General features: G+C 52.0%; 1 protein-coding gene across 1 annotated transcript; it reads left to right on the forward strand.

The window, feature by feature from the left end:
- Nucleotides 1–10917: 10917 nt before the first annotated feature.
- On the forward strand, nt 10918–26993 carry LOC144949185 (uncharacterized). The gene is made up of 5 exons (XM_078879075.1): nt 10918–11449; nt 18963–19256; nt 25188–25286; nt 25599–25658; nt 26908–26993. The coding sequence occupies exons 1-5, from the start codon at nt 11411–11413 to the stop codon at nt 26968–26970; spliced, it is 555 nt and encodes a 184-aa protein (XP_078735201.1). The 5' UTR covers nt 10918–11410; the 3' UTR covers nt 26971–26993.
- Nucleotides 26994–27184: the final 191 nt, after the last annotated feature.

A 27184-nucleotide genomic window follows, 5' to 3' on the forward strand; every position in this document is an offset into this window, starting at 1 on the left:
GGGGGGGGCAGAGCTTTGTGATGTCACATTTGAGGGGGGTCTGACTTTGTGACGACTTTTTGGGACGGCGTGTGACGAGGGGGGGGGGGGGTCAAAAATCGTCCAAAATCGCGTGACGTCATTTATGGACGGCCCCATTCTGCACGCGTTAGACAACCCGCACTGACCGACGTGGTGAAGTGTGGTCAAAGAATCTCCCTCTGAATACCCGCACAGACGTGGGGTGGAATTACTCATCCAGCAGTGAATTTACGAAAAGAGCTGTATATGTACGTCGCAAAAAAAAAAAATGTTGATACATTTACTGAAATAACAAACAGGCCATGTGGACAAACCTAAGCATGCTACCTTAAGTCTGCCTATTCCATCGTCTCTTGTTGTGCCTACAGTAAAAAAAAAACATGATAATTAATTCTAACTGTTCTTTGTTTAACCAGGAAAGCCAGACTTGAGTGTCAAGACGTGTTATCGATGCGGTTCCTGCTACATTAGTATGTTTGGTGTTGAATGATTGTTCATGAGCGTTTTGCTTTGTTGGAGGAAATCCACCACGCACACGAGGGGGATGATGTTTCTAAAGCTCCACAAAGATTGATTCAAGAATGTATTGCTGTAACGCCATCTCCTGGCCCACCTTGCTTTCCTGCGTTGACTCTGCTGTCTCTCCTCCGTGTGTACAATTATCTTGGGTGAATTCTAATGTTTTTGATCGTTTGCGTAGGCCTATATTGTGTATAACGTTAATCAAGTTATTTTTGTATTTTGTGTAATGCAGGGTTCTTTCAACGCTAATTTCCAGGAGGCCACGTGATACAATGGCCCTGTGTTCTGGTGGGCCACGTGATATCAATTGTAACGCGATGTCTTCGCGAAAGCGTCATGACATTACGTGCGTAACGGCTATCGCTAAACTGGATCTCGTATTTATCTCGCTTTTGATCTGGTTCATCTGCATGTCTCGGTGTCTTGGCGGGCCGTAGCTGAATGCGGTCACACACCGAAACCTCTTTTTTCCACTGCACAAGCCGAGCCGTGCTGCTGACGTCACGTGCAGCGAATAGTCGAGACGCAGTGACGCTGGGAACCCGCAGTCGTTAGTACCTTCCCCCTACTTGGCCCTGCTTGGTCGTCTTCCCCCCCCCCCCTCGGTCAGATTCATATCAAAAACTAAAAACATTTTTATTTTACCAGGTAAGGCCCACTGAGCATATCGTAGTTTGGTTCCAGCTCGGCTCGGATGTGCCAGTGGAAAATTGTGTGATCCGCGGGTCCCCCCAATTTGAAGGACCGATGTGTTGAGCATAATGTGATTTCAGTTTTACATATACACACTCATTAATTTTAATGTAGCTAGTTTCGTCAATCGACTTGAAATCACAAGCACTTGTGATCACTTCGAACCAACCGGCTTTCGCTACAGGTGACGCCACAGTACGGCATTCTCCACACGTGTCGTGATTGGTTCATGCAGCCCCATATCATTTTGAATGCCGGCTTGGTGACTGGCCGCATCAAGCTACATGCGCGTGTGTGTTTGGTGGAGGACTGGTTGTCGACTGAATTGTGTATGTAGTGGTGGTGGTGATGCAAACGTCGTGTAGTTTTTGTACACATTTCTATGTACATTGAAAATAAACGTTGATCAGCAGGGTGTATACTGTATTAAGCTGTGCGGTGTTCACTCGCGAGCCTTCCACACGTGGCCTCAAAACTTCACGTGGCCTCAAAGCAGAGGTCGCAAACGGGTTTTGATTCCTTACCCGTACCCGGCCGCACCAGGGTCGCAAACGGGTACCCGTACCCGGCCGCGTACGGGTTATCCGTACCCTACCCAATACCCGGCCAGGTACGGGTAGCCGGGTATCGGGTACCCGATTGCGACCTCTGGGATGAAACCATGTTGCAGGCGCGGGTGGGTTGATTCTAGGAACTTGAATTGTGAGAAGAGACAAGACGTTGGGAAATGAGTGACAAACGGTTACTCACCAGTGACTCACGGCCTACCTGTACCCGGCCGCACCAGGGTCGCAAACGGGTACCCGTACTCGGCCGGGTAAGGGTAGCCGGGTATCGGGTAGGGTACGGGTATCGGGTACCCGATTGCGACCTCTGCCTCAAAGTCCACCTGGCCTGGCACAGGCGCCATGTTGACGTCACCGTCACTTAGTGGTGAATCCACAGGTATTGGTGTAAACTAATATCTAATATCACATTCGCCAGGCGGTTGTGGCTACCCACCGTGGCCTGTACATCCAACACCGGAGAGAGCGAGGGTTGGTGGATCAGGCACAAGTTGTCAAACTCAGAATCAGAATATTTATACTGGTAGGAACCACCTGGTTACACCAGCCCACAGGGGATTATTGTGTCCGTCCGTTGTGCATCCAAAAATGGGAGGGGTAGGGGAGGCTGGGTGGGGCTGGGTGGGGCTGGGTGGGGCTGGGTGGGGAGGGGCTGGTCACCCCGTGGTGCCCTTATAAAACTCAACATTTAACCTACTCACGCCGGCTTGTGCCCGCCCTCACAGTCGGCCATATTTGCGGAATACACCACGCCGCCGTTGACCCTGCCCATTGACTGAGCAACCCAACGTTCCTACCAGCTCCTTCCGCAGGAATGTGTTTTAACATGGGATGACGTTTCGCTCATACTGCATTTGAGTTTTATTTAAGAAATTACTCGAAAATCGAGTGCGTTTATCATTAACCCCATGGCCTTAAAGGGAATTCTGTAGAAAAGGCTACATTTCTGACAACGTCTCTTATTCGGAAACTAGCCTTTTGCCCGTCCAAGGACGGGTGTATTGCAGTAAATCTGAAACTTGCAAGCGAAAAGCAAACCGTGACGTGATATATTCATTGCATCACATCGTGTGCAATTTGTAAGGGCGCGGTGACACAGACATATTTCATGTAGAGGTTATAATCCCTTGTTCATCACGACGTCCTTTTTACTTCGATGTCTCAATAGCGCTACGGAGATTGCGTGACGTGCGGGTTCTTGCCTTTGTAGTGAGGGTTGTCAGTTGACGCCGAGGAGGGGGGAGGAGGCGCCTCGCCCCCCCCCCCATGTGGAGTGACGTCACCCGCTAATTATTATGAATGGAGGGGGTGTGTCCATTTTAAAGACGTCACCTCTTCATGATTATTAATGAGGGGGGCTGTTCGATGTGGAATGACGTCACACGTGGGACACACAAACAATGGCTCATTATAGTAGTAAATTACGTCATCTTCACTAACCTGCGCCCGTTACTCTCTAAACAGGACCCTGCGGGGTGGGCTGGTAGGAATAATACTTAGTACCGGCACAGGGATATCGACCGGGCTGGGTGGGGAGGGGCTGGGTGGGGAGGAGCTGGGTGGGCAGGGGCTGGTCACCCCGTGGTGTCCTTATAAAACTCAACGTTTAACCTACTCACGCCGGCTTGTGCCCGCACTCACAGTCGGGCATATTTGCGGAATACACCACGCCGCCGTTGACCCTGGCCATTGACCGAGCAACCCAACGTTTCTACCAGCTCCCTCCGCAGGAATGTGTTCTATGTGCCACTCAGTCCGTATTTAGCCGCCTATTCTGTTGTTCCACTCGGTCGACTGAACGGGTTTAAGGCAGTGACTGGAGAAAATGTGTTGCCCGTAGTGTACAAAAAACTCATCTTGCTGTGATTTGCTTACTAATGTAAAAGCGGGGGTGCTGCATCATTGTTTTTAATTATAATATCACTCAAATATTGGTGGGGGGAGAGGGCGGGGGGGGGGCAGGGCTGGGTGGCGCGTCTTACTTCTCGGTGGTTTTGTTTGTGTGCAGATAATAAATCGCAACAAAATTGAAGCAGAGAAGTGCACCGCCTCCTACACCAGTTGACAGCCCCCCCCCCCAACACCACCCTCAACACCACCCCTCCCACCAGCCCTCACCACCCCCCCACCACACCCCACCACCACCCAACCCCACCACCACCACCCCCCACCCCCCACCACCACCTTCTGCACTAGGCCTCGCGAAACCTCCCGCACTAGGCCTCGCGAAGCCTGCTGCACTAGGCCTCGCGAAGCCTGCCGCACTAGGCCTCGCGAAGCCTGCTGCACTAGGCCTCGCGAAGCCTTCTCTGCAGTAGACCTAGCGAAGCCTTCTGCACTAGGCCTCGCGAAGCCTTCTCTGCAGTAGGCCTTGCGAAGCCTTCCCTGCAGTAGGCCTCGCGAAGCCTTCTCTGCAGTAGGCCTCGCGATGCCTTCTCTGCAGTAGGCCTCGCGAAGCCTGCCGCACTAGGCCTCGCGAAGCCTTCTCTGCAGTAGGCCTCGCGAAGCCTTCCCTGCAGTAGGCCTCGCGAAGCCTTCTCCGCAGTAGGCCTCGCGATGCCTTTTCCGCAGTAGGCCTCGCAAAGCCTGCCGCACTAGGCCTCGCGAAGCCTGCCGCACTAGGCCTCGCGCCGTGCTTTTCGTGCACAAATAAGGCGATTAAATGTATCTCGTCTCTGTGTTAATAAATGTATCTGTGTTAAAAAAAAACGTGCTGCGTTTCAGTAAAGTAAATTTGAAGCGAAGTTTAAAGTTTCGCCGTGAGGCGCCGGAAGCGACGGCCATCTTGTTTAGTTCACAGATCGCAGGGGGAGCGGGCGGCCATCTTGTCGGACAGGGTCATGCCAAGTGTTTGCAGTAGGGGGCGATGTTGATACACGGACGGACGGACACATTAATCTATTGGTGGTCTGGTCCACTTCGTTCCTACCAGTATAACCCATCATCTCTTCTCTCCTAGCTCATCTTACCGCTACTCCCTCCCCCACCCCCCAGCTACGACTATGTCAACCCCTATCACTACCCCAACCCCTATCACTATCACCACCTCTATCACTATCACCACCCCTATCACTACCACAACCCCTATCACTACCCCAACCCCTATCACTACCCCAACCCCTATCACTACCCCTACCCCTATCACTACCCCAACCCCTATCACTACCCAACCCCTATCACTACCCCAACCACTATCACTTCCCCAACCCCTATCACTTCCCCAACCCCTATCACTACCCCAGCTCCTATCACTACCCCAACCACTATCACTACCCAACCCCTATCACTACCCCAACCACTATCACTTCCCCAACCCCTATCACTTCCCCAACCCCTATCACTACCCCAGCTCCTATCACTACCCCAACCCCTACCACTACCCCAACCTCTACTACTACCCCAACCCCTACCACTACCCCAACCTCTACTACTACCCCAACCCCTATCACTACCCCAACCCCTACCACTACCCCAACCCCTACCACTACCCCAACCCCTACCACTACCCCAACCCCTACCACTACCCCAACCCCTATCACTACCCCTATCACTACCCCAACCCCTACCACTACCCCAACCCCTACCACTACCCCAACCTCTACTACTACCCCAACCCCTATCACTACCCCAACCCCTACCACTACCCCAACCCCTACCACTACCCCAACCCCTATCACTACCCCAACCCCTATCACTATCACCACCACTATCACTACCCCAGCTCCTATCACTACCCCAACCCCTGTCACTACTCCAACCCCTATCACTACCCCAACCCCTATCACCACCCCAACCCCTATCACTACCCCAACCCCTACCACAACCCCAACTCCTATCACTACCCCAACCCCTATCACTAGCCCAACCCCTATCACTACCCCACACCCTATCACTACCCCAACCCCTATCACCACCCCTATCACTACCCCAGCCCCTCCTGAACCACTCCCACCTGTCCTCGGGTCACCATAACTAACACCACCACGTTTTATTAACCCAACTCTTCATTTTAACCACTTATCATTTCGTGTGCAATGTTTATAATTGTTGTAAAGCACCTCTAGCTCAGGCACTATGCGGTACAAGTCTACATAAGATAAGCTAATCAATCAACACATACACCACGCGTGTAATCGATTCGCAGAAACACTCCATCAAATTTCTAATCTTATTTTAAACTAGCGGTAAGTACCCGGCGTTGCTCGGGCGAAAAAGGCAGACACACACATGGACTACGTGCAGTCTTTGATCACCGCTCCTCCTCCCTCCCGATACGTTTCCATTCATTGGCTACCACAGCCTGATAAGCTCTCCACCCCCCCTCTCCACCTCCCTTCAACTTGCTTATAAGGGATTACATCTTGAATCATTGCTTCACTTGATGCAGCTAATTCGGCTGTGACGGTCCCACCTGATGACGGAGACTTGTGTTGCCTCCGAAACGTCGTGAATTTTATTTTTTTTGTTTTATTTTATTTTTTTTTGTTTTGTTTTATTTTACTTTCATTAATTTTAATGTTTTACCTACGTGACTTTACCGAAAAAACCTAAGAATATGAATCATTGCAGTCACGAAAGCTTCAAATCTAGAACACATGGACTTACAACAACAACAACCGCCATTCGCCACTAAGTGGCGGTGACGTCACCACGACGCTTGTGCCAGGCCATGTGCACCCTGAGGCCACGTGAAGTGTCGAACGCCCGCTGGCAGGAGGTCACGGGGCAGACCCAGGTGCCACGGGTCGACTGACCGAGATGACTGGCTGATGCACCACCTGTGCCCCCTACTGTGCCAATGGACTTACACACAACAACCGCCATTCGCCACTAAGTGGCGGTGACGTCACCACGACGCTTGTGCCAGGCCATGTGCACCTTGAGGCCACGTGAAGTGTCGAACGCCCGCTGGCAGGAGGTCACGGGGCAGACCCAGGTGCCACGGGTCGACTGACCGAGATGACCAAGATGACTGGCTGATGCACCACCTGTGCCCCCTACTGTGCCAACTTGCTGTGCTTTAGCCACCCGGCGCTCCGCTCGTTGTTGTGAGCGTCGCTCCTCCGCCCTCCGTTGTTGTTGGAGGGCGACTGCCTCCAACTGCCCAGTAGCGTCCTTCACGAGCCTCCTCCACTGAGGCCGATCTTGACACCGCTGGTACCAGTCATCGGCAAGTCCACTCAGCTCCACGTCCTCCTGTACCACATCACTCCATCTCTTCTCTAGCCCGTGCCGCGCCCGTTTAGCCCCCTCGATCCGGCCGAACAAAAGCTGTTTAGGCATGCGGTGGCTGGGCATGCGGGTTACATGACCCAGCCAACGCAGCCTTTCCTGCCGGAGGAGCTCACTGATGGGACTTTGCCCAGATCTTTCAAGGACTTGTGAGCTCCTCACACAATCCAGCCTGGTTAAACCCAGGATGGATCGTAGGCAGGCCAGCCTAAATGTTTCCAACCGGCGAAGATGCTCCACTAGGGGGGTCCACGTTTCGCAAGCGTAGAGAAGGGAGGGAATGACCGTGGCCGAGAAGACCTGAAGCTTCGTGCGGAGCGACAGACCAGGTAGCTTCCACACAGCGTTACGCAACCGATGAAAAGATATTGCCGCTCGACTGATTCGGAGTGAGACCTCTGCTGATAAACTGGAGCTGGTCATGAGCACACTGCCCAGGTATGGGAAACTCTCTACTCTCTCCACAACTGCCCCATCACCGATTGGGAGTTGTGGGGGCGGAGTGCCCGATGGTACAAAATACCCAGGCAGGTGCTTAGTTTTGGTGGGGCTGATGGTAAGGCCCCACCTCTTAGTGGCACACTCCAGTCTCAGCAGCAGCGTCTCCAACTCCTCTTCTGAATGAGCAGCTATTACCAAATCATCGGCATACATAACGTGGTTGACCAATAGGGAGCCATCCCTTGATCGCACCCGGGCGTCGATCAGCCTCCCATTATATCTGTACCAAATGGTAATTCCCCCGGTACAGCTATTGAAGGCTTCACGAACTACGCAGTCGAAATAGATGTTAAATAATGTGGGAGCCAGAGGACATCCCTGTCGCACCCCAAGGTGTACAGGGAAAGGCTCCGACTCCCGGCCACGTAGTTTTACCCGGGCCCGCTCACCATCATGAAGGTCCTTAATGATCGTGAGCAGAGGGTCAGGGACTCCGAAAGCACGAAGAACAACCCAGAGCCCAGTCCTACTGATGGTATCATAGGCCTTGACCAGGTCAATAAAGCAGAGATGTAGGTCTTTTTGGAATTCCCTACACCTCTGCTGTAGCAGACGGACAGAAAATATGGCATCTGTGCAGGACCGCCCTTTCCTGAAACCACATTGGGGCTCCGCAAGCCTCTCCTCAGCATGCCTAGCAAGGCGATGTTGAATAATCCTTGCCAGGACCTTACCCGGCACACTGAGGAGTGAGATGCCCCTGTAGTTGTTACAGTCTGTGCGGTCCCCCTTCTTAAAGAGGGGGACCACCAGGGCATCCTTCCAGTCCTGCGGAACCCGTCCAGTGGTCCAGACTGTTGTTATGATGTCATATAGGGCAGTCTGTGCACAAACGCCACCCTCCCTCAGCATTTCGCCTGGGAGATCATCTCTGCCCGGTGCCTTCCCTGGTCTCAGACTCCGGATCGCCCTCAGTACTTCCTCAACAGCCGGTACCTCAGCCAGCCACTCACAGGGGGTGACCTCTTCCAATATTTGAGGCACCGCAGCCTCAGCAGGGTTATCCCCACTTTGTGCCATGATGTTTTCCTGGCTGAGAGATTTTCCCTCCCCCAGGACCTCACAGAAATGCTCAGCAAATCTGCAAACCTGTTCCTGGGGGTCGGAGATTGGATCACCGTTTTTTCCTCTAATGATGGTAATAGGTGTGGCGCTGCAGGTTACTTTTTTGATGGAGTTAAATAGTGATTTGTGATCGCGGGCCACTGAGGCAGACTCCATCTCCTCAGCAACCCGCGACCACCACCCATCCTTACAGCGCCTTACGGCTCTCCGAACCTCCGAGCGAAGGCTGCGGTAAACCTCCTCATTCTCTGACGTGGGATGCTGTAGGCGATGAGAGTGGGCCTGTCGCTTTTTCTCAATTAACCTGAACACCTCCTCCGTCAGCCAGGGTTCCCGGGGAGGTCTGGACCGCGTACCCAAAGCAGCCATTGCAGCTGCATGAGTCACAGTCTTAAACCTCGCCCATTTACCCTCGACATCAGGTGGAGTGGGGGACGATGCCAACCCCAGCTGCAAGCGATGATGAAATTCTCGCTTGCAACTTTCATCAGCTAACTTAGACCAGGCCACTTTTGGTTGGAATGGGATCCTGGGTGTACACCCACCACCGGAGTGGAAGAATGGCAGGCGCATCTTACAGATGACTAGTCGATGGTCAGAGGGCAGATCAGCTCCACGGTAGGTCCTGGTGTCAAGGACATGGGCTCGCATCCGCTGGTCCGTCACTACGTAGTCCAGCAGATGTTCTTGCTTGGACCCGGCATGCATCCATGATGTTGTGTGGATGCGCCGATGCCGGAAGAGCGTGTTGGTAATTACAAGCCCATGGGCTGCACAAAAATCTAGCAGCCTCCTACCGTTATTATTGAGCTGATCTGGCCCATGCCTTCCAATCACTCCAGACCAGGTGCCAGCATCATGACCAACTCGGGCATTGAAGTCACCCAACAAGATGACTCTGTCCCGAGTGGCCACTTTAGCCAGCACCTGTGACAGGAGGTCATAGAAAGCGTCCGACTCATCGGCTTTGCCTGCATCCCTCCACGGATGTTCGTCTTCGGTGGGGGCATAAGTAACCACGACCACCACTCCTCGCCTCTGGTTGATGGGAAGGCGAGCCCAAAGTATCCTGGGGCTTACAGCTTCCCACACCTCACCGCCACACTCCCACGCCCCCTTCATTCTTTTGTTCAGAAGAAGAGCCACACCCTGTTGTTTGGCAGTCTCCTGCCCCGAGTAGAGGACTGTCCACCCCTCATGGTGGCAGGAGCCAGAACCGGTCCACCGGACCTCCTGAATGCCACAGAGATCCAGGCGGTACCGGTCCAGCTCCCGACAGAGGAGTGGCAGCCTCTCCTCCACAGTGAGCGTTCGAACATTCCACGTGGCCATCCGCAATGGTTTTTCGTTGTTTCTGGAGGAGCCCCGAGGGTTAAAATTCAATCTCCTGGCTCCGCCAAATGGGGTTTGGCCAGGAGACGTCATAAAAGCCTGACCCCCCGGGGCCTCCGGCACAAGCTTATTAATTACAGGTTTATGTTTAATTCGTAGTTTAGTGGTGGTTAATTGAAGGTGGAGGGGTTACCAGCCCCTCGCACCCGTCCAGAGCCCCCGTTTAGCCACTGTGGTGGTCACAGACGCCATGAGGGGAGAGGCCAATGGGCATTGGCCCTCCCCCCACAGCACTGCCCACGACAGTGTTGCCCGTCCGGCACCGCGAGGAGGTAGGAGGTTGTTTTTGCCGGACACACACAGACACTGACCCACACACATAGAAACACATTGACTTAAGAGATACACACATATATGGTTAAACCCAGGATGGATCGTTAGCAGGCCAGCCTAAATGTTTCTAACCGGCGAAGATGTTCCATTAGGGGGGGTGCACGTTTTGCAAGCGTAGAGAAGGGAGGGAATTACCGTGGCCGAGAAGACCTGAAGCTTCGTGCGGAGTAAGAGACCAGGTAGCTTCCACACAGTGTAACGCAACCGATGAAAAGATAATGGCGCTCGACTGATTTGGAGAGTGAGACCTCTGCTGTTAAACCGGAGCCACTCATGAGCACACTGGGCAGGTGTGGGAATCTCGGCAATCTCTCCACAACTGCCGCATCACCAATTGTGAGTTGTGGGGGTGGATTGTTCGATGGTACAAAATACCCAGGCAGGTGCTTAGTTTTGGTGGGGCTGATGGTAAGGCCCCACCTCTTAGTGGCACACTCCAAGTTCAGCAGCAGTGCCTCCAACTCCTCTTCTGAGTGAGCAGCAATGACCAGAGAATCGGCGTTTTAAAAAAATCTGCGTAGGAATCGGAATCGTCAGTCTATAGCCGGCGGCTGTGTACGAATCGATTCCCCGACGAGAGGTCCGCCCCCCCACGTGACGTCGCGCGGACACGTGGTCTGTGTGGGGCCTTGCGACCGAAGGCGGCTCCTGGCTCTCGCTTAATTTATAAAATTATTTAAAGATTTTTTTTTTAAAACTTAAATTCCTCCGCCCGCTCGCCCGCGTGTAATTTTAATTCGCTTCCCACCGCTGTTATTATCATCATCACTATTTTACCTCAATTAATTCACGCCGTTTTAAATCGCGCTCACATTTCTTATTCTCTCGTTGTGTGCTGCTGCTGCTGGTGGCGTTGGCGTCATAAATGAGCGGTGAGCGCTTGTTAATAAAATGTAATTTTAAGTAAAAAAAAATTGTTAAAATAAAAATTAACTCTCCATTGGCGGCGGCAGCAGCAGCAGCGGCGTTGTAATGTGAAGTCAAGCAGCAATCGCGTCTCGCCTGCGGCTGTTGTATCTTGACGAGAGACCCACCATCACAGCCACCACAGCCTGCCCGCCTCGCCGCTCCTTCGGCGGCAGGGCATGGAGCGAGCCGGGCAGAGGGACGCGGCATTCGCAGAGGTGAGAGATGGTTGTGTGTGTGGGGGGCGGTGGTGGTGGTAGTGGTGCGATTTTAAGGGGGTTCTTACGTTTGGGGTGGGGGGCTATAGAGTGTCTTTGTGAGCGTGGGGGGGGGGCTGCCTCTGCGGTTTGTAGGGGGCTGTGTAGGGCGTTGTCATTATGGGTCGTTTGGGATCGGTCACTCTGTGTGTGTATGGTTTGGGATTGTAATGGGTGTGTATGGTTTGGGATTGTATTGAGTGTGTATGGTTTAGGACCTGTGTGTGTGTATGGTTTGGGATTGTAATGGTTGTGTATGGTTTAGGACCGTTGTGTGCATAGTTTGGGATTGTAATGGGTGTGTATGGTTTGGGATTGTAATGGTTGTGTATGGTTTAGGACCGTTGTGTGTATAGTTTGGGATTGTAATGGGTGTGTATGGTTTGGGATTGTAATGGGTGTGTATGGATTAGGACCGTTTTGTGTATGTGTGTGTATAGTTTGGGATCGTAATGGGTGTGTATGGTTTAGGACCGTTGTGTGTGTATGGTTTGGGATTGTAATGGGTGTGTATGGTTTAGGACCGTTTTGTGTGTGTATAGTTTGGGATCGTAATGGGTGTGTGCATGTATGGTTTGGGATTGTAATGGGGGTGTGTGTGTATGGTTTTGGGTTGTAATGTGTGTGTGTGGTTTAGGACCGTTTTGTGTGTGTGTGTATGGTTTTGGGCTGTGATGGGAGTGTATGGTTTTGGGCTGTGATGGGTGTGTATGGGTTTGCGCTGTGATGGGTGTGTATAGTTTTGGGTTGTAATGGGTGTGTCCGTGTCTATGGGGGTATCTGAAGTTCTTTTGGAACTCTAAAGGGGTATAAGGGGGTCTCGAGGGGACTGTGACGAGGTTTGTGGGGCTATGTTGGGGTCTCTGTGTCGTCTGTGGGGTCTATTCGAATCCGACATCAAGGGGTGTTTAGAGTCTCTGGAAACGGGCGAAACGATTTCGATTCCCTCACACGGCCAACACCAGTGACGAATATCCGAACCGGTCCCGGGCCTCCCTTAGGTCGACTCAGCCTCAAATGAGTACTTGATGCGATGTGTAAACATCGCCGCTGGGTGTTAGGCGTGGTGCTGGTCACCCACTACCTCGTGTGCCGTGCCGGCCTTTATAGGTGCTCGCTAAAACCACTTGCCCCTACAGTCTGCTAAGGCTATACGGGGGATCTTTGTTGACCGTGGGACTATTGGGGTCTCTGGGGATATAAGGCTTGTTCATGGGGTCCCTGGGAGTTTATGGGGTTTGGTTGGCTCTTCGTCTGCGGCGGTGTCTATGGGAATTGTAGGACTGTGGTGTCGACCATATTTGTCTGTGGTGGCTTGCTGTACATGGCGGGCAGTGGCGGTATAGGGGGTAGTTTATGGGATATCTATTGGGGTTTATAGGGTTTGTGGGAGTCTCGGGTATGTATGGGATCTCCCCGGGGTCTGGTGGTTTGTGTAGATGTCTGTATGGGATCTGTGGCGGTATATGGGGTGGTTATGGGCTCTGGAGATCTGCTTTGGGTTTTTTTGGGATTTTTATGGGGGTTTGTTTGTGGTCCGTTGGGAGCTGTGCTAGGGTGCGTGATATTCATGGATTCGTTGATATATAATGGATGTGTATGGGGTCTCTGAGGAGGGGGAGGCTTTATACGGTTCGAGGGGAGTTGTCTTTCAAAGGCCCCCCTCGTCTTTGTTTTAGCTACATTGGAGTCTGTGGACATTTGTGATGGTCTATGGAGCTTTGTGATCTATCTTTGTATAGGGGGATGTTTGTGATGCTCTGGAGATGTTGGGCTGCCCGTTTGCATTTCTGATGGTCTCATACCTGTCAACCACTTGTCAGTGCCCTACCTTATTACAGACCGATTCAGACCTTATTGGTCACCCCGTGCCCTTAAAAATCTCAACGTTCATCCGACAAAGTCCCATCACAAGGAAGAAACACACAAAGACAAACATTTTTTGCACTATTGAAACGGCTGTACGTTGTATGCACCTGAAAACTCTATTTCCCTGTACAATAATACGGCTCAAACGTATGGGTTGACAGGTATGTGGTCTATGAAATTCTCTGATTATCTGTGGAGGTTTCCGATGGTTCATAGATGTCTTCGATAGTCTGCGAAGGCATGTGCTGCTAAATGAAAGTTTTGTTTTGGTATGTGGAAGTTCTTGATTGTCCGTGGAGATTTGTGATTGTGAAAGTTTGTGGTGGCCGATTGAAACACGTGATGAACGTTGACCATTAAGACAAGGATATGTGCCCAACAGCGGTGCGTGTACATATGGCACAGACAGATGTCCTTGAAAACCAGGTGAGCCGTGGTGGTGCTAACCCATTTGGGGGCCGAAGCAGAAATTATTAATTGGGTTCATCCGACTACAAATATGATGGACTGTACTGGATAAGCACAGTAGCTTTGGTATATCACAGTTATTTATTTGGATTTAAGGATGTGAATTCGAGCCGATATTTAATGCACCCCATTGCTTAATTTCAGCCGGAACAGTCCGGAGTGCATTTTTTAAAATGATTATTGGTACGGCACATCCATTTCACCTTATTCTGTCCACTCGTTACCGCATCTAATTAGTATAAACTTGTTAATAGGGTTAGAAAAATATAGGGTTTTATAGTAAATAATTATTATGGATAGGCCTGCCTTGTATTCTTGTGGTAGTGCCTTATGCTGGTAATCGCTAATGCAAGCCATCCTGAAAATTATCGAGTGAGAAATTGACTCCTGGTGCATCCCTATTTGTGTTATAAATCTGAGGCCCCCTTGAACTATTTGGGGCCCAATCTCAGAATCAGAATATTTTATTTATACTTGAGGAATCCGATGAGCTATAAAGTTATTTTTCACAGATGCCCAGTAGGTGCAGGTCAGAACGTTACAACAATAATACAAAAACACAACAGGAGTTCAAAGTATAGAAAAGGTAAATAAAATCACTTAAAAGTTTATTCACAAATAAAACGAAACTATTATTTAAATCTTACCAAGCAAGGCTAACTGAGCTATTAACTTCTTTTTCAGAAGCGACCTGGCCACACATGATAGCTCAACTAAGTGGCTTATAATGATAATTTAAAAGTATAAAGCGCTCTTAAACAGTCGTTCTCGGGGTGCCACATGCTTAGTTTGCTTGCAGCCAGTGATGCTGACAAAGTAAAATACAGCATTGAGTTATTTTTTGCCGATTACAGATGTGCCACGCCTCACCACGCCAATTCAAGGCTCTGCTTGTGCTTTTAAAACTCCAGCCTGGCGAAGGGAGTGGGGGGGTGCAGGGTGCGTTGAGGCGGTGCCGGTGAATGTGTAAGTTGATTGGGGTGGCGGCTGTAGTTGAGAATTTTAATTCGCAAAAAGTTGGCCCCATTATGAGCCCAGCGAGCCACAGTCATACGTGTTAAAAAAGATGTTTACACAGCATTTCCTCCACGTTACCGTGGGCGGATACACAGTGACCCGCATACAGGATAAGGTGGTAAAGGCGTAGCCCTGCAGTTGCTCGCTCGCGCCACTGCTGACGGAAGGGCCTCCACTCAAGGGAGGTCCAGAGAGCAGAGGTCGCAAACGGGTTTTGATTCCTTACCCGTACCCGTACCCGGCCGCACCAGGGTCGCAAACGGATACCCGGCCGTACCCGTACCCTACCCGTACCCGGCTGGGTACGGGTAGGGTACGGGTATTGGGTACCTGATTGCGACCTCTGGGATGAAGCCATGTTGCAGGCGCGGGTGGGTTGATTCTTGGAACTTGAATTGTGAGAAGAGACAAGACGTTGGGAAATGAGTGACAAACGGTTACTCACCAGTGACTCACGGCCTACCCGTACCCGTACCCGGCCGCACCAGGGTCGCAAACGGGTACCCGTACCCTGCTGGGTACGGGTAGCCGGGTATCGGGTAGGGTACGGGTATCGGGTACCCGGTTGTGACCTCTGCCAGAGAGCCCATCTAGAGCCGTGGTTCCAAACTTCTCTGGAGTCGGGGAGCACCGTCAACCCTCTCATGTCTTCTTGTTTTGTACGGCTGCTGATGTGGATGCAGAGCCACAACGACAGTTTCACACAAGCCGAGATAACCGCGTCAGGAGTAGCGCAGTGTATCGCTGTGATGTCTCTCCTTCGTATTTGTGGATCGGGCATTGCGTCGTTGTTCTGGATGACCATAGTTGAGTAATGTTTGCGAACCGCCGTGCAGTAAAAACTCAAATCTGGTGGCTTTGTGGAAGAAGATGGCATCTGAAGCAGTTCTGCAACTTCCCACAGGATGGACATCACCGCTGCAGAGCGAGTGCTGGGACTTGGTCGTCCGTGCTTGCTCGACATTCCGCGTATCACAGGATGTTTTGTTAGGGGGACCCCTAAAAAGGGAAGAAAAAAATTGAAATCGCACGCCCGCTAAACTTAGCTTGAACGGCGTGCATGCCAATGTCGACTCGTGGTTAGCGTCGTCCTCGCCGCTTCGCGCAGGAACATCACTACTCCAGCATTGGATTGTGCATTCCAGAATTAGATTGCGATTTGTCACTGGTTCAAGTGGTGGTGCCTTGGCTTAATTTAACGTTGCCTTAATTTGTTTCACTTAAAAAAAACACATAAATAACACTATATATCTCTTCGCCCCTCCATCCTAGCATAAATAGTCGCTCCAAGCCTGGAGCGTGCCATTCAGACTCCGTCTACTTGACAGACCTGTTCTCCACCTGAAGATGGCTGCTTGCGTTGTGGCTGAAACGTCGTGAGAATTATTTTATTATGTTTTATTTTTATTATTTTATTACTTCCCTTCTACGTGACTTTACCGAAAGAACCAAGAAGATGAATCCCTGCAGTCACGAAAGCTTTAAATCGAAATTTAACACTATATATATTCCATAAAGAAGACAAAGGTTCTTTGTATAGCCTCAACAGACAGTTGGGGCAAGTGTTATCGAGGAGCACCTATGTAGGCCTTTCTCTCCCTCGTGGCATTGTTTATCGCCGAGTACACACACACCAACTGGTGCACTAATGCTTAGAGGGGCACATTACGTCATTTTTTTTGTATTCTTCGTGTTCATTGTCATTGCCAAATACCCACAGCCAGACTAAGGCCCTCAGGAATCTGAGGGTCCGTGGCATTGCCAGACTAAAGCATCTTCAGGATTTAAGTGGCGGTTTCCTGTTTGGGCTGTGTTTTAGGGTTCTTAGGGTTCGTTGTTTATTTTCTGACACCCAAGAGAGCCAGACAGAGCCACCTTTTTGCACTTGTAAGGTTTCCGTGTGATTTGCCCCAAGCCGAGAGAGTCAGAATAAGGGACGCTTACTATTCTCAGCGCATGTTGTAATTGTCCAACGTTTGCACTGCCGGACAAAGGCACACCGTCAGGATTCATAGGGTCCATATTGCTCTCAGTGGCTCCGTGTTATCGCCCGTTCCTCGCACAGCCAGACTGAAGCACTTTAGCGTTCGGTGCTATCGCCCTCGTGCTCGGAGACAAAATCCAAGAGCAGAATCGCTGCAGAGCACCAAATCCCATGACACAGCGAGAACACGGCGGACGAGCGGGTGTGTGTAGCGGCGGCGCAGACGCGTGGCGTGGCTTGGGCGTGTGCCCGTCTGCGTGCGTGCTGGGCTGAGCACGCAGTGACGGACGTGTATGTGTCAGCAGACAGGCTGATGTAACTTCACTGTCCAGTGATGCGCGGTGTGCTGGTCTTAATCAGCAGAAAATACCATCACTGGCAACAACAGCGCCATCGCCGTCGCTTCCACAACCACCACCTCTATCGTCACAACCCCCTGTACCACCACTAACACTGCCACCACCCGCATCATCATCAACGCCGCAAGCATCACGACCCCCCATCTTCACGAGCAACAGCGGTGCTAATGCCGCCACCACAACCACCACTGCTATCGGCTTCACACTGTCAGTGCCACCAACACCGCCACTGCCACTACCAACACAATCCCCACTTCCCAACACCACCACACCCACTGTCATCACCACCACTACGCAGGACTGGGCAATGAAGAGCATTAATGCTGGTAGGAACCTCCTCGTTCCACCAGCCCACAGGGGATTATTGTGTCTGTTCGTCGTGCAGCCAAAAATGGGAGGGGTGGGGCTGGGTGGAGAGGGGAGGGTGGGGAGAGGCTGGGTGGGGAGGGTGGGGCTGGGTGGGGAGGGTGGGGAGGGTGGGGCTGGGTGGGCGGTGGAGGGGTGGGGCTGAGTGGGGAGGGGCTGGTCACCCCGTGGTGCCCTTATAAAACTCAACGTTTAACCTACTCACGCCGGCTTGTGCCCGCCCTCACAGTCGGGCATATTTGCGGAATACACCACGCCGCCGTTGACCCTGGCCATTGACCGAGCAACCCAACGTTCCTACCAGCTCCCTCCGCAGGAATGTGTTTTTAGCCAAACTGCATTCGTGGTTGGGTTGGTGCAGTGTTGAATGTGCTCTTTCCAATACAGTCACAATTTAGATTTTTTAAAAGCTAACATTTTCCCCCCCAATGGTATCCCGATGTTGTTGTTGGTGTCATATAGTGAGACACATAATCCATTCACATTTTTTGCAGAGCAATGCAACCCTTCGAGTTAGGGAACGGCCCACGGAAGCGGATATTACAGAGCTACCTCTGAGATCTCTTCAATTGACCTCTGGGCCACCCACAGTTGAGGGCAGCACTTTTCAACCTGCTCTTCAAATGAGTGATGTTTGATAATTGGTTTTTTACCCTTTTATCTGGCAACAAAACTGACACCTTTTTTACAAGGAGTCATGTTTGCATTGACCACAATACCTGCAGTCGTAATGCCTTTTGGCGTCATCTGGTCCAACACCATGTGAGACTAGGTTCTAAGGAAAGCTGTCTCTGGTGTGGACCAATCAACTTCAAGGACAGTGCATACATTATCAGTTGTGGTTTTTTTTGCATTACGACTGCAGGTATTGCGGTCAATGCAAACATGACTCCTTGTAAAAAAGGTGTCAGTTTTGTTGCCAGATAAAAGGGTAAAAAAACAATTATCATATTTTTTCTTCTGGCAAATGAGGTTCCAATGGTGAGTGATGTTTGTCGCATGATGGTCAATCAGAGCGACATTGTATTTCTCACAGATGGAATTTTGCTATATTGAATGTGGAACCAAAGTTAACCTAATGGGTTTTTATAAACAATTCTTTGTGACCAGGCTGAGACCATCAACTCGTATCCATTGCGAAACCGGTTTAATCACAGGGAGTGACTTAAACCTGGATTCAAACCCAGGTTCTCAGCGGTGCCGGCTCTGTGCTCTAACCTTAATCCTGACCCTACCTGTAACCCTACTCACTGCCTCTTGTGTATGTTGGTGCATGTATGTTGAACTTCCGTACTCATCTAATCCCAACCCTAACCCAAAACCCTGTAGCTAACCTGTAACAGCTCACCCTCCCCACGTGTCTGATTGTAACCCTCCCCCGGTATCTCCCCCTCGGCCCTGCCGCTCTCAGGCCGCACCGCGCTCAGATCGACGCGGTGCCGTCTCGCCCGACCGGGACAACTCCTCGCTCACCTCCTCCCCCGAGGGCCGCGGCGGCGGCGGTCGTGGCGGCGGCGGTGGCGGCAGCGTCGGTGGAGGCAGCGTCGGTGACGCAGGCAGCGGAGTGGGTGACGAGGGGAAACTGTCACCAGACATCGAGGCGCTGGAGCGGTTCATCGACAGCTGCGTGCTGCAGTACCGCGTGGAGGGGACGCTGCGTGACGACGAGCAGCCCGACTCGGACTCGTCGCCCGTCGCCTCGCAGGTGAGGGAGCAAGTGGGCGCTGTGTGGGGTGGCGCTGTGGGGTGGCGCTGTGTGGCGCTGTGTGGCGCTGTGTGGCGCGTGGCGTGGCGCTGTGTGGCGCTGTGTGGCACGTGGTGTGGCGCTGTGTGGCGTGGCGCATCCGAGTTGGGGTGCGGTGTGCCACGTGCGAGCGCACATACCTCCCGGAACGTGTGCTGTATGTATACTGTATGTGTACTAAAGGCCGACTGAAACTGAATTTCGGGTTTCGGCCAAAACCGAAAGTAAACAGAAAGTAAAAAATATACTTTCGGCCGAAACCGAAACTATGCCGAAAGAGGCCATTTGCCAACTTTCGGCGCCGAAACCGAAACCGAATTTCGGTCGGCCTCTAATGTGTACACCCCACGGTGGCAAGATGTTAACTACCTCGCCTCGTGTACAGGAGGTCGTGAGTTCGATCCCGACTCTGACTCCTGAATATTTGGAGTTTGTATGTTCTTCCTGTGGTCGCGTGGATTTTTTTCCGGGTCCTCAGGTTTTTCCCTCCACATTTAGAAACACGCGTTTAGAGTGTTTGGCTGCTATGAATGTACACGTGATGATAAGCCACTTCGTTGAGATATCATTTGTGGCTTTCGTGACTGCAAGGATTCATATTCTTAGGTTTTTTCGGTAAAGTTGCGTAGGTAAAAATAAATAATAAAAATAATAGAAATAATTCTAGAAATAAAATAATAAATCACTTATTATTATTTCTATTATTTTTATTATTTATTTTTAGCTACGTGACTTTACCGAAAAAAAACCTAAGAGTATATATCATTTGTGGCCAAGTCGCTTCTGAAAAGAGCTACGTAATTCAGTGGGCCTTAAGTGGTAAAATAAAAGTTAAAGTTTTAGTTTACTGTAGTGTATTTATTGTGCATATTTGGGAAGTCTCGTCATTCTCATCTGCTGCCCTCTTTGTAACTCCCTTCTCCCAGAAATCTGTCCCTGTTCCAGTCTAACCTCAAGACCTGCCTGTTGTTTTATTTTGTCTTTGACTGCCTCTTCCTCTCTCTATAAATTAAATGTTCCCACTGTCTGTACAGCGACGCCGTATATATCCACATTCTATTGTATGGACTCGCACAGATGCACATAGAATCACAAAGAGACCCATAGACTCCCATAGAGACCTGTCACTGATTGCCTCTCGTCATCTCCACGGTGTAAACATTCCCACCGTTTCTGTACGGCGACTTGAGACGTGGTCGCATTTGGACGCCCGTATACGTCCCCACGTTACGACTGTTATTGTTCGACCGTACTTGCAAAAGCGAAATCTCTCTTGCACCTGCGCCCCTCGCCAAAACCCTGGGCGTGAATGAGGTGCCTCTGTTCGACGGCTCTGCTACGCATTTTTTTTCTTCTTCTTCTTTCGACAAATGCCAAGAACGCTTGGAATTATTCGAAGAGGGCCTCGGCTTTCTTTGGCTGGCCAACGCAACTGCGATGGAAAGAATTTGCCGCTGTGTCCGAGGAGGTGTGGGAGGGGGGTAGGGGTGGCGGTGGGGAGGAGGGGGGCGCGCTAGGGATACCAAATGAGAGTGGAGAAAAATTCGCCACGGTGTGTATCGGTGCAGCTCTGCAAATTGCGAGCTCCAGGGAGCCACTGTTTCTAGGTTATTTTGGCCTACTCTTCCTCGCTGGTCAGACGACTTGTAAGCTATAAAGTATTAAAAAATATTTATTTAGTTTAAGGCCCGCTGAGCAATGTAGCTCTTATTCAGATGCAACCTGGCCACAAATGATAGCTCAACGAAGTGGCTTGTCGCGTGGAATTTTATAGCAGCAGCGAAATACTCTCAGCGCATGTTTCTAAAGAGGTGCGAGCACCCACACACTTTACCCAACCACCAACGCGCGACCTGCCGATCGATGTAACTGCGGTGCGCCTATTCATAGGGCGCCGCTGTGGTGGATTATTTACTATCTCGCCTGGTATGCAGGAGGTCGTGGGTTCGATCCCATCCCGGACACCTGTATATTTGGAGTTTGCATGACTCTCTCCCCATGGTCGCGTGGATCTTTCTCCGCGTCCTCCGGTTTTTCCCTTACATATTTAGAATCGACATCACGCATTTAGAGTATGTGGCTGCTTTACATTACCACGCGATAAGCCACTCCGTTGAGCTATAATTTGTGGCCAGGTCGCTTCTGAAAACGAGCTACATAGCGCAGTGGGCCTTACCTGGTAAAACACATTCCTGCGGAGGGAGCTGGTAGGAACGTTGGGTTGCTCGGTCAATGGCCAGGGTCAACGGCGGCGTGGTGTATTCCGCAAATATGTCCAACTGTGAAGGCGGGCACAAGCTGGCGTGAGTAGGTTAAACGTTGAGTTTTATAAGGGCACCACGGGGTGACCAGCCCCTCCCCACCCAGCCCCACCCCTCCCACCCCCCACCCCCCACCCTCCCCACCCAGCCCCTCCCCACCCTCCCCACCCAGCCCCTCCCCACCTAGCCCCTCCCCGCCGCCGTTGACCCTGGCCATTGACCGAGCATCCCAACGTTCCTACCAGCTCCCTCTGCAAGAATGTGTTCTTTGAAGGCCACACAGTGTGTTGAGCTTTGGAAAATATATTGTTAATTGTGTCTTTGCACCGCTGCCATCACAGCAGCAACATCAGCAAATAACACGTATATGCGTTTTCATATATTGTTTATATTACGCATGACATTTCAATGCAATGCGTAATGTTACACGACGGGGAAAGACAACGGACACGTGTGCAGCGGTGAAGGCGTGGTCATGTGATCCTCGGGGGGCCCGTGAAGGGGGGGGGGGCGGTCAGTGTGAAGCGCGTACCGCTAAACGGCGGCAATTTTTTCTTGGATTTTCTGTTTGCACATAGTCACTTTAAGATGTTTTCTTGTTCATGTTTTTGTTTGTTGCGGTTGCACCCAATTCAAGAGCCGAATGGCTCACAGGGCTATACCTAATACATAAACTTTGAAACTTTGAAACTTTGAACGCAAGCTTTTGTTTCTTTTTGTTGAATAAAACAAGGGTTTTAAAATAATAAGAAACAAAAACTTCAGCCGTTTAAACGTTCTCGTCGTTGGGGAACCTTCCTCGTGTTTCTCAAAGCACAACGCACCCCACGCGCGATCCGACCCAAAAATCTGACAGAACGATTCGAGTACATTTTGTTGAACCGGCTGAGAGAGCTAGCATAGCAAACAAAAAAATGCACGGTATTTATTTGCATTTCCCGTCATTTCAAGGTAATGTCGAGTTTTACGGACCCCCGAGAACCACTGTTGTACTCGCACGGTGTCAAAACTGGAAGTGCGCCCAAAACCCTTATCTGCAGCTGCACCGAGTGGCTGTCATTCCTAACATTGTTGTAGGGTTTGTGTTTACCTGCTTGGTTCAGCCGCGATCACGATGTGCGGACTCCGAAAGTCACTCTGTCCACGGAAGTCTGTTGAAAAGAGCCGTGGACATGCTGTGTTATAGAAGTGGGGTCATGGGCTAAAACGTCGCCTGTTATACATGTTCATTCTGTTAAAGGCCGGACTGTTTAATGGCACGTGTTGAGTTTCTTTTGTTATTGAATGTATGTTGACATTTTTTCCCACCATATGTAGCCAACTTTTGTCAGCTTAGCGTAAAATCTAAAGTAATACACTACGTCTGTTTCGTCTAAATGTTATGGAACGGAGACCCCCTTGTCTACTCGGTCTAACAAAATAGATAAGCGGACGATGTTTCCTTCATATTTCTTACACAACACGTGTACGCCAAACGCCCTTCTGGCAGAGCACGTTCTTGGCAGCATTGCTTCAGTACAAGCAAACTGTGGACCGGTTTTGACGTGTAGTGTCTCATCAGCATTGTCAGGCTTGCTTGAATCTAGTGGCGGTGAACTACCAGATAGGAGTTCTAGTTGGACGCAAAATTATACGCAACTCAAAATGATCACGAGCGTTGTTGTAGGGAATATAGGAGCCGTATATTAAAATGAAGGTCATACTATTCTTGGTTCTTTCGGTAAAGTCACGTAGAAGGGAAATAATACAATAATAATAAAAAATAGAACATAATAAAATAATTTTCACGACGTTTCGGCCACAACGCAAGCAGCCGTCCTCAGGTGAAGAACAGGTCTGTCGGAAAGACAGCGTCTGACGCTGTCTTTATTATGTTTTATTATTTTTTTATTTCCCTTCTACGTGACTTTACCGAAAGAACCAAGAAGATGAATCCCTGCAGTCACGAAAGCTTTAAATCGAAGGTCATACTCTTTGGTTCTTTCGGTAATGAACAGCCGATTGTGTTGCGATCGAAACGTCGTGATTTAATTTATTTTATTTTATACCTACGTGACTTTACCGAAAGAACCAAAGAGTATGGATCCCTGCAGTCACGAAAACTTCAGATCTAAAAGGAAGGTCCTTGGCAATAACATCTGTGAGTTCACCAGCATTGATTCATGCAAGTCTGATGCTGCTGACGGATACACTGCGTGCCAAAAAACCCGTTCCAGAATTTGCTTTACCTCAGTCTTTGTTGCTGAATGGGCAAGCTCCCAGAAGGCCGTGCTGCCGATGGGGGGGGTGTAAGAATTTTATTTTTTGGTTTTTCGCAGGGAGACGCGTATCGTATGCTTATCCGTTTTGGTTATTTGGCCTGCTGAGTGTAAAATCTCCGCTCTTCCGCTTTGCTCATTGCAGTGAGCCCTCTCGCCCCTCACCCCTTCGCCCGCGGTTTACTCGCGCTACCCAGCACCGCGTCCAATTTGCGCTTTAAACATTTGCACGCCATGCACCATACACCACGCCATGCACCACGCCATGAACACGCGCCATGCCACGCGCCACGCCGCTCGCGATGCTTCACATTCCTGCGAGCCGCTGGGCCACAGGAATTTTCGTCCTCTACCCCCTTCTCCCATGCCGGCGGCCTGCAGTGTTTTGAAGTGGGATGCTGGCAGCGAACATGTGGAAGCCACGCGTGTGTGCGTGTGTGCGTGCGTGTGAGTGCCCGCGTGTGTGCGTGCGTGTGAGTGCGCGCGTGTGTGTGGGGAGAGGTAGTGTAGCGGTTAGTGCGCTGCGCTATTAACCCGGCGACACGAGTTCGATTCCCGCTCACGGCCAACACCAGTGACGATTATCTGAACCGGTCCCGGGCCTCCCCTAGGTCGACTCAGCCTCAAATGAGTACCTGGTGAGATGTGTAAACATCGCCACTAGGGAAACAAAGGCGGTCGGGCGTGGTGCTGGCCACCCACCCCCTCGTGTACCGTTCTGGCCTTCATAGGTGTTCGCTAACAGCAATTGCCCCTACAGTCTGTTAAGGCTATATGGGGATCTTTATCTTTGTGTGTGGGGAGAGGTAGTGTAGCGGTTAGCGCGCTGCGCTACGGACCTGGTGACCCAGTGACGATGATCTGAACCGGTCCTGGGCCTCCCCTCAGTCGACTCGGCCTCAAATGAGTACCTGGTGCGATGTGTAAACATCGCCACAAGGGAGACGAAAGCGGCCGGGCGTGGCGTTGGCCACCTACCCCCTCGTGCACCGTGCCGGGCTTCATAGGCGCTCACTAACAGCACCTGCCCCAACAGTCTGATCTTTGCTTTGTTTGCGTTCATGTATGAGCAGTAGTGCAAGCGTTTTAACGCGCCGTGCTACGAACCCGGCCATCCGAGTTCGATTCCTGTTCACGGCCAACAACACTGGTGACAATTATCTGAACCGGTACGGGGCCCTCCCCTAGGTTGACTCATCCTGAAACGAGTACCCGGTGCGGTGCATCAATATCGCCACTGAGGCAACAAAAGGATAGTCGGGTGTGGTGGCCGGCCACCTCGTTTGCCTTCGCGCTGGTACTCGCGAACGGCACTTGCCCCAACAGTGTGTTAAGGCTACACGGGCGGTCTTTGTCTTTTTCGTCCGCGACAGGGCTCTTCGGATCGGAGCGACAACCGGAGCAACCGGGCCTGGAAGGGTCAGCGAGGAGGCCGAGGTCGGATTCAGCAGCGGTGGATCAACAGCTCCCCGGTGAGGGGCCCTGCGGGCGTGCGGAATGAGCGAACGGAGTGGAATATGCGACTCGGGCGAATGTAAGAGCGTTGCGGGTGACCGCACGAAACTGAGCATGCGACTTGGGTGAACGGATGAGCGTGCGGGTGAGCGTCAGCGTCACGTAGCGTGCCAGTGAGCGAATGAACGGGTGAGTAAACGAACGTATGAGTTGGCCAATGGAATTGATCGTTGAGCGAACGAATAAAGTAATGAAATGTGATGTTGGGTGAGTGAATGAGTGAATAAATTAGCTGGTGTGTGCCCGTTCCGGCTTTGTCTGTGCGACAGGTTCAACGTGGCAGCCCCTCCCCACGGCCCAGGGGAGGCCGTGCAGGCCCCCAGCCCAAGGTAGGGCCCCCCCTCACCCCCCCTCACGTCCCCTCACCCCCCCTCACCCCCCCTCACCCCCTCTCACCCCCCTCATCCCTTCTCACCCCCTCTCGCCCCCCCTCGCCCCCCCTCGCCCCCCCTCGCCCCCCCCTCGCCCCCCCTCGCCCCCCTCTCACCCCCTCTCACCCCCCCCCCCCTCACCCCCCCTCACCCCCTCTCACCCCCCCTCTCACCCCCCTCTCGCCCCCCCTCTCACCCCCCCCTCGCCCCCCCTCGCCCCCTCTCGCCCCCTCTCACCCCCCTCTCACCCCCCCTCTCACCCCCTCTCACCCCCTCTCACCCCCTCTCACCCCCCCTCGCCCCCCCTCGCCCCCCCCTCGCCCCCCCTCGCCCCCCCTCGCCCCCCCTCGCCCCCCCCTCGCCCCCTCTCACCCCCCTCTCACCCCCTCTCACCCCCCCTCACCCCCTCTCACCCCCCCTCACCCCCTCTCACCCCCTCTCACCCCCCCCTCTCACCCCCTCTCACCCCCCCTCACCCCCTCTCACCCCCCCCTCTCACCCCCTCTCACCCCCCCTCACCCCCTCTCACCCCCCCTCACCCCCCCTCACACCCCCTCACCCCCCCTCACCCCCCCTCACCCCCTCTCACCCCCTCTCACCCCCTCTCACCCCCCCCTCTCACCCCCTCTCACCCCCTCTCACCCCCTCTCACCCCCCTCACCCCCCCTCACACCCCCTCACCCCCCCTCACCCCCCCCTCACCCCCTCTCACCCCCCCTCACCCCCCTCTCACCCCCTCTCACCCCCCTCACCCCCCCTCACACCCCCTCACCCCCCCTCACCCCCCCTCACCCCCTCTCACCCCCTCTCACATCGAGCTCTCTCCATACTCTCTTCCCTGGCTCTCCACACGCTCTTTCCTGCCTCCACACATTCTCACCTCTCCACCGACCTTTCCCCTGTCTCAGTATCGTGCCAATTCTCATCCGTGAATTAATCGATGACGAACGAAGAATGAATTGATGTACGGACGCCTTCCCGGTCATCTCGTAGATTGGTGGACTGCTGCATCGCACGACCGCCATGGGAGATGGTGACAGCTTGGCTTGGGCCATGTGAGGCCTTCATCCAGCAGTGGGTCGTGATGATGATGATGATGATGTTGACGATGTTAATGATGACTCAGAAGCTGTATCTACACAGTGCATGAGCTTCTCTTGTTTTCTAATCCGCCACTTCTCTCCTCCTCCTCCTTCCCATGTTGCAGCCTCGAGTCCAAGACCCTTCGTACGATGTATGGGCAGCGAATACGAACCCTTACGACAGGTGAGAGTATGGTGGTGGTGGTGGTAAATGAGTACCTGGTGCAGTGTGTAGTAAACATCACCACTGGGGAGATGAAGGCGGCCGGGTGTGGTATTGGTCATCCTTGTCCTCGTGTGCCATGACAGGCTTCATAGGTGCTGCTACTCGCCAACAGCACTTGCCCCAACAGTCTGTTAAAGTTTCGATTTAAAGCTTTCGTCACTGCAGGGATTCATATT

Source organism: Lampetra fluviatilis, chromosome 53, assembly GCF_964198595.1.
Source record: "Lampetra fluviatilis chromosome 53, kcLamFluv1.1, whole genome shotgun sequence".
NCBI lineage: Eukaryota > Metazoa > Chordata > Hyperoartia > Petromyzontiformes > Petromyzontidae > Lampetra > Lampetra fluviatilis.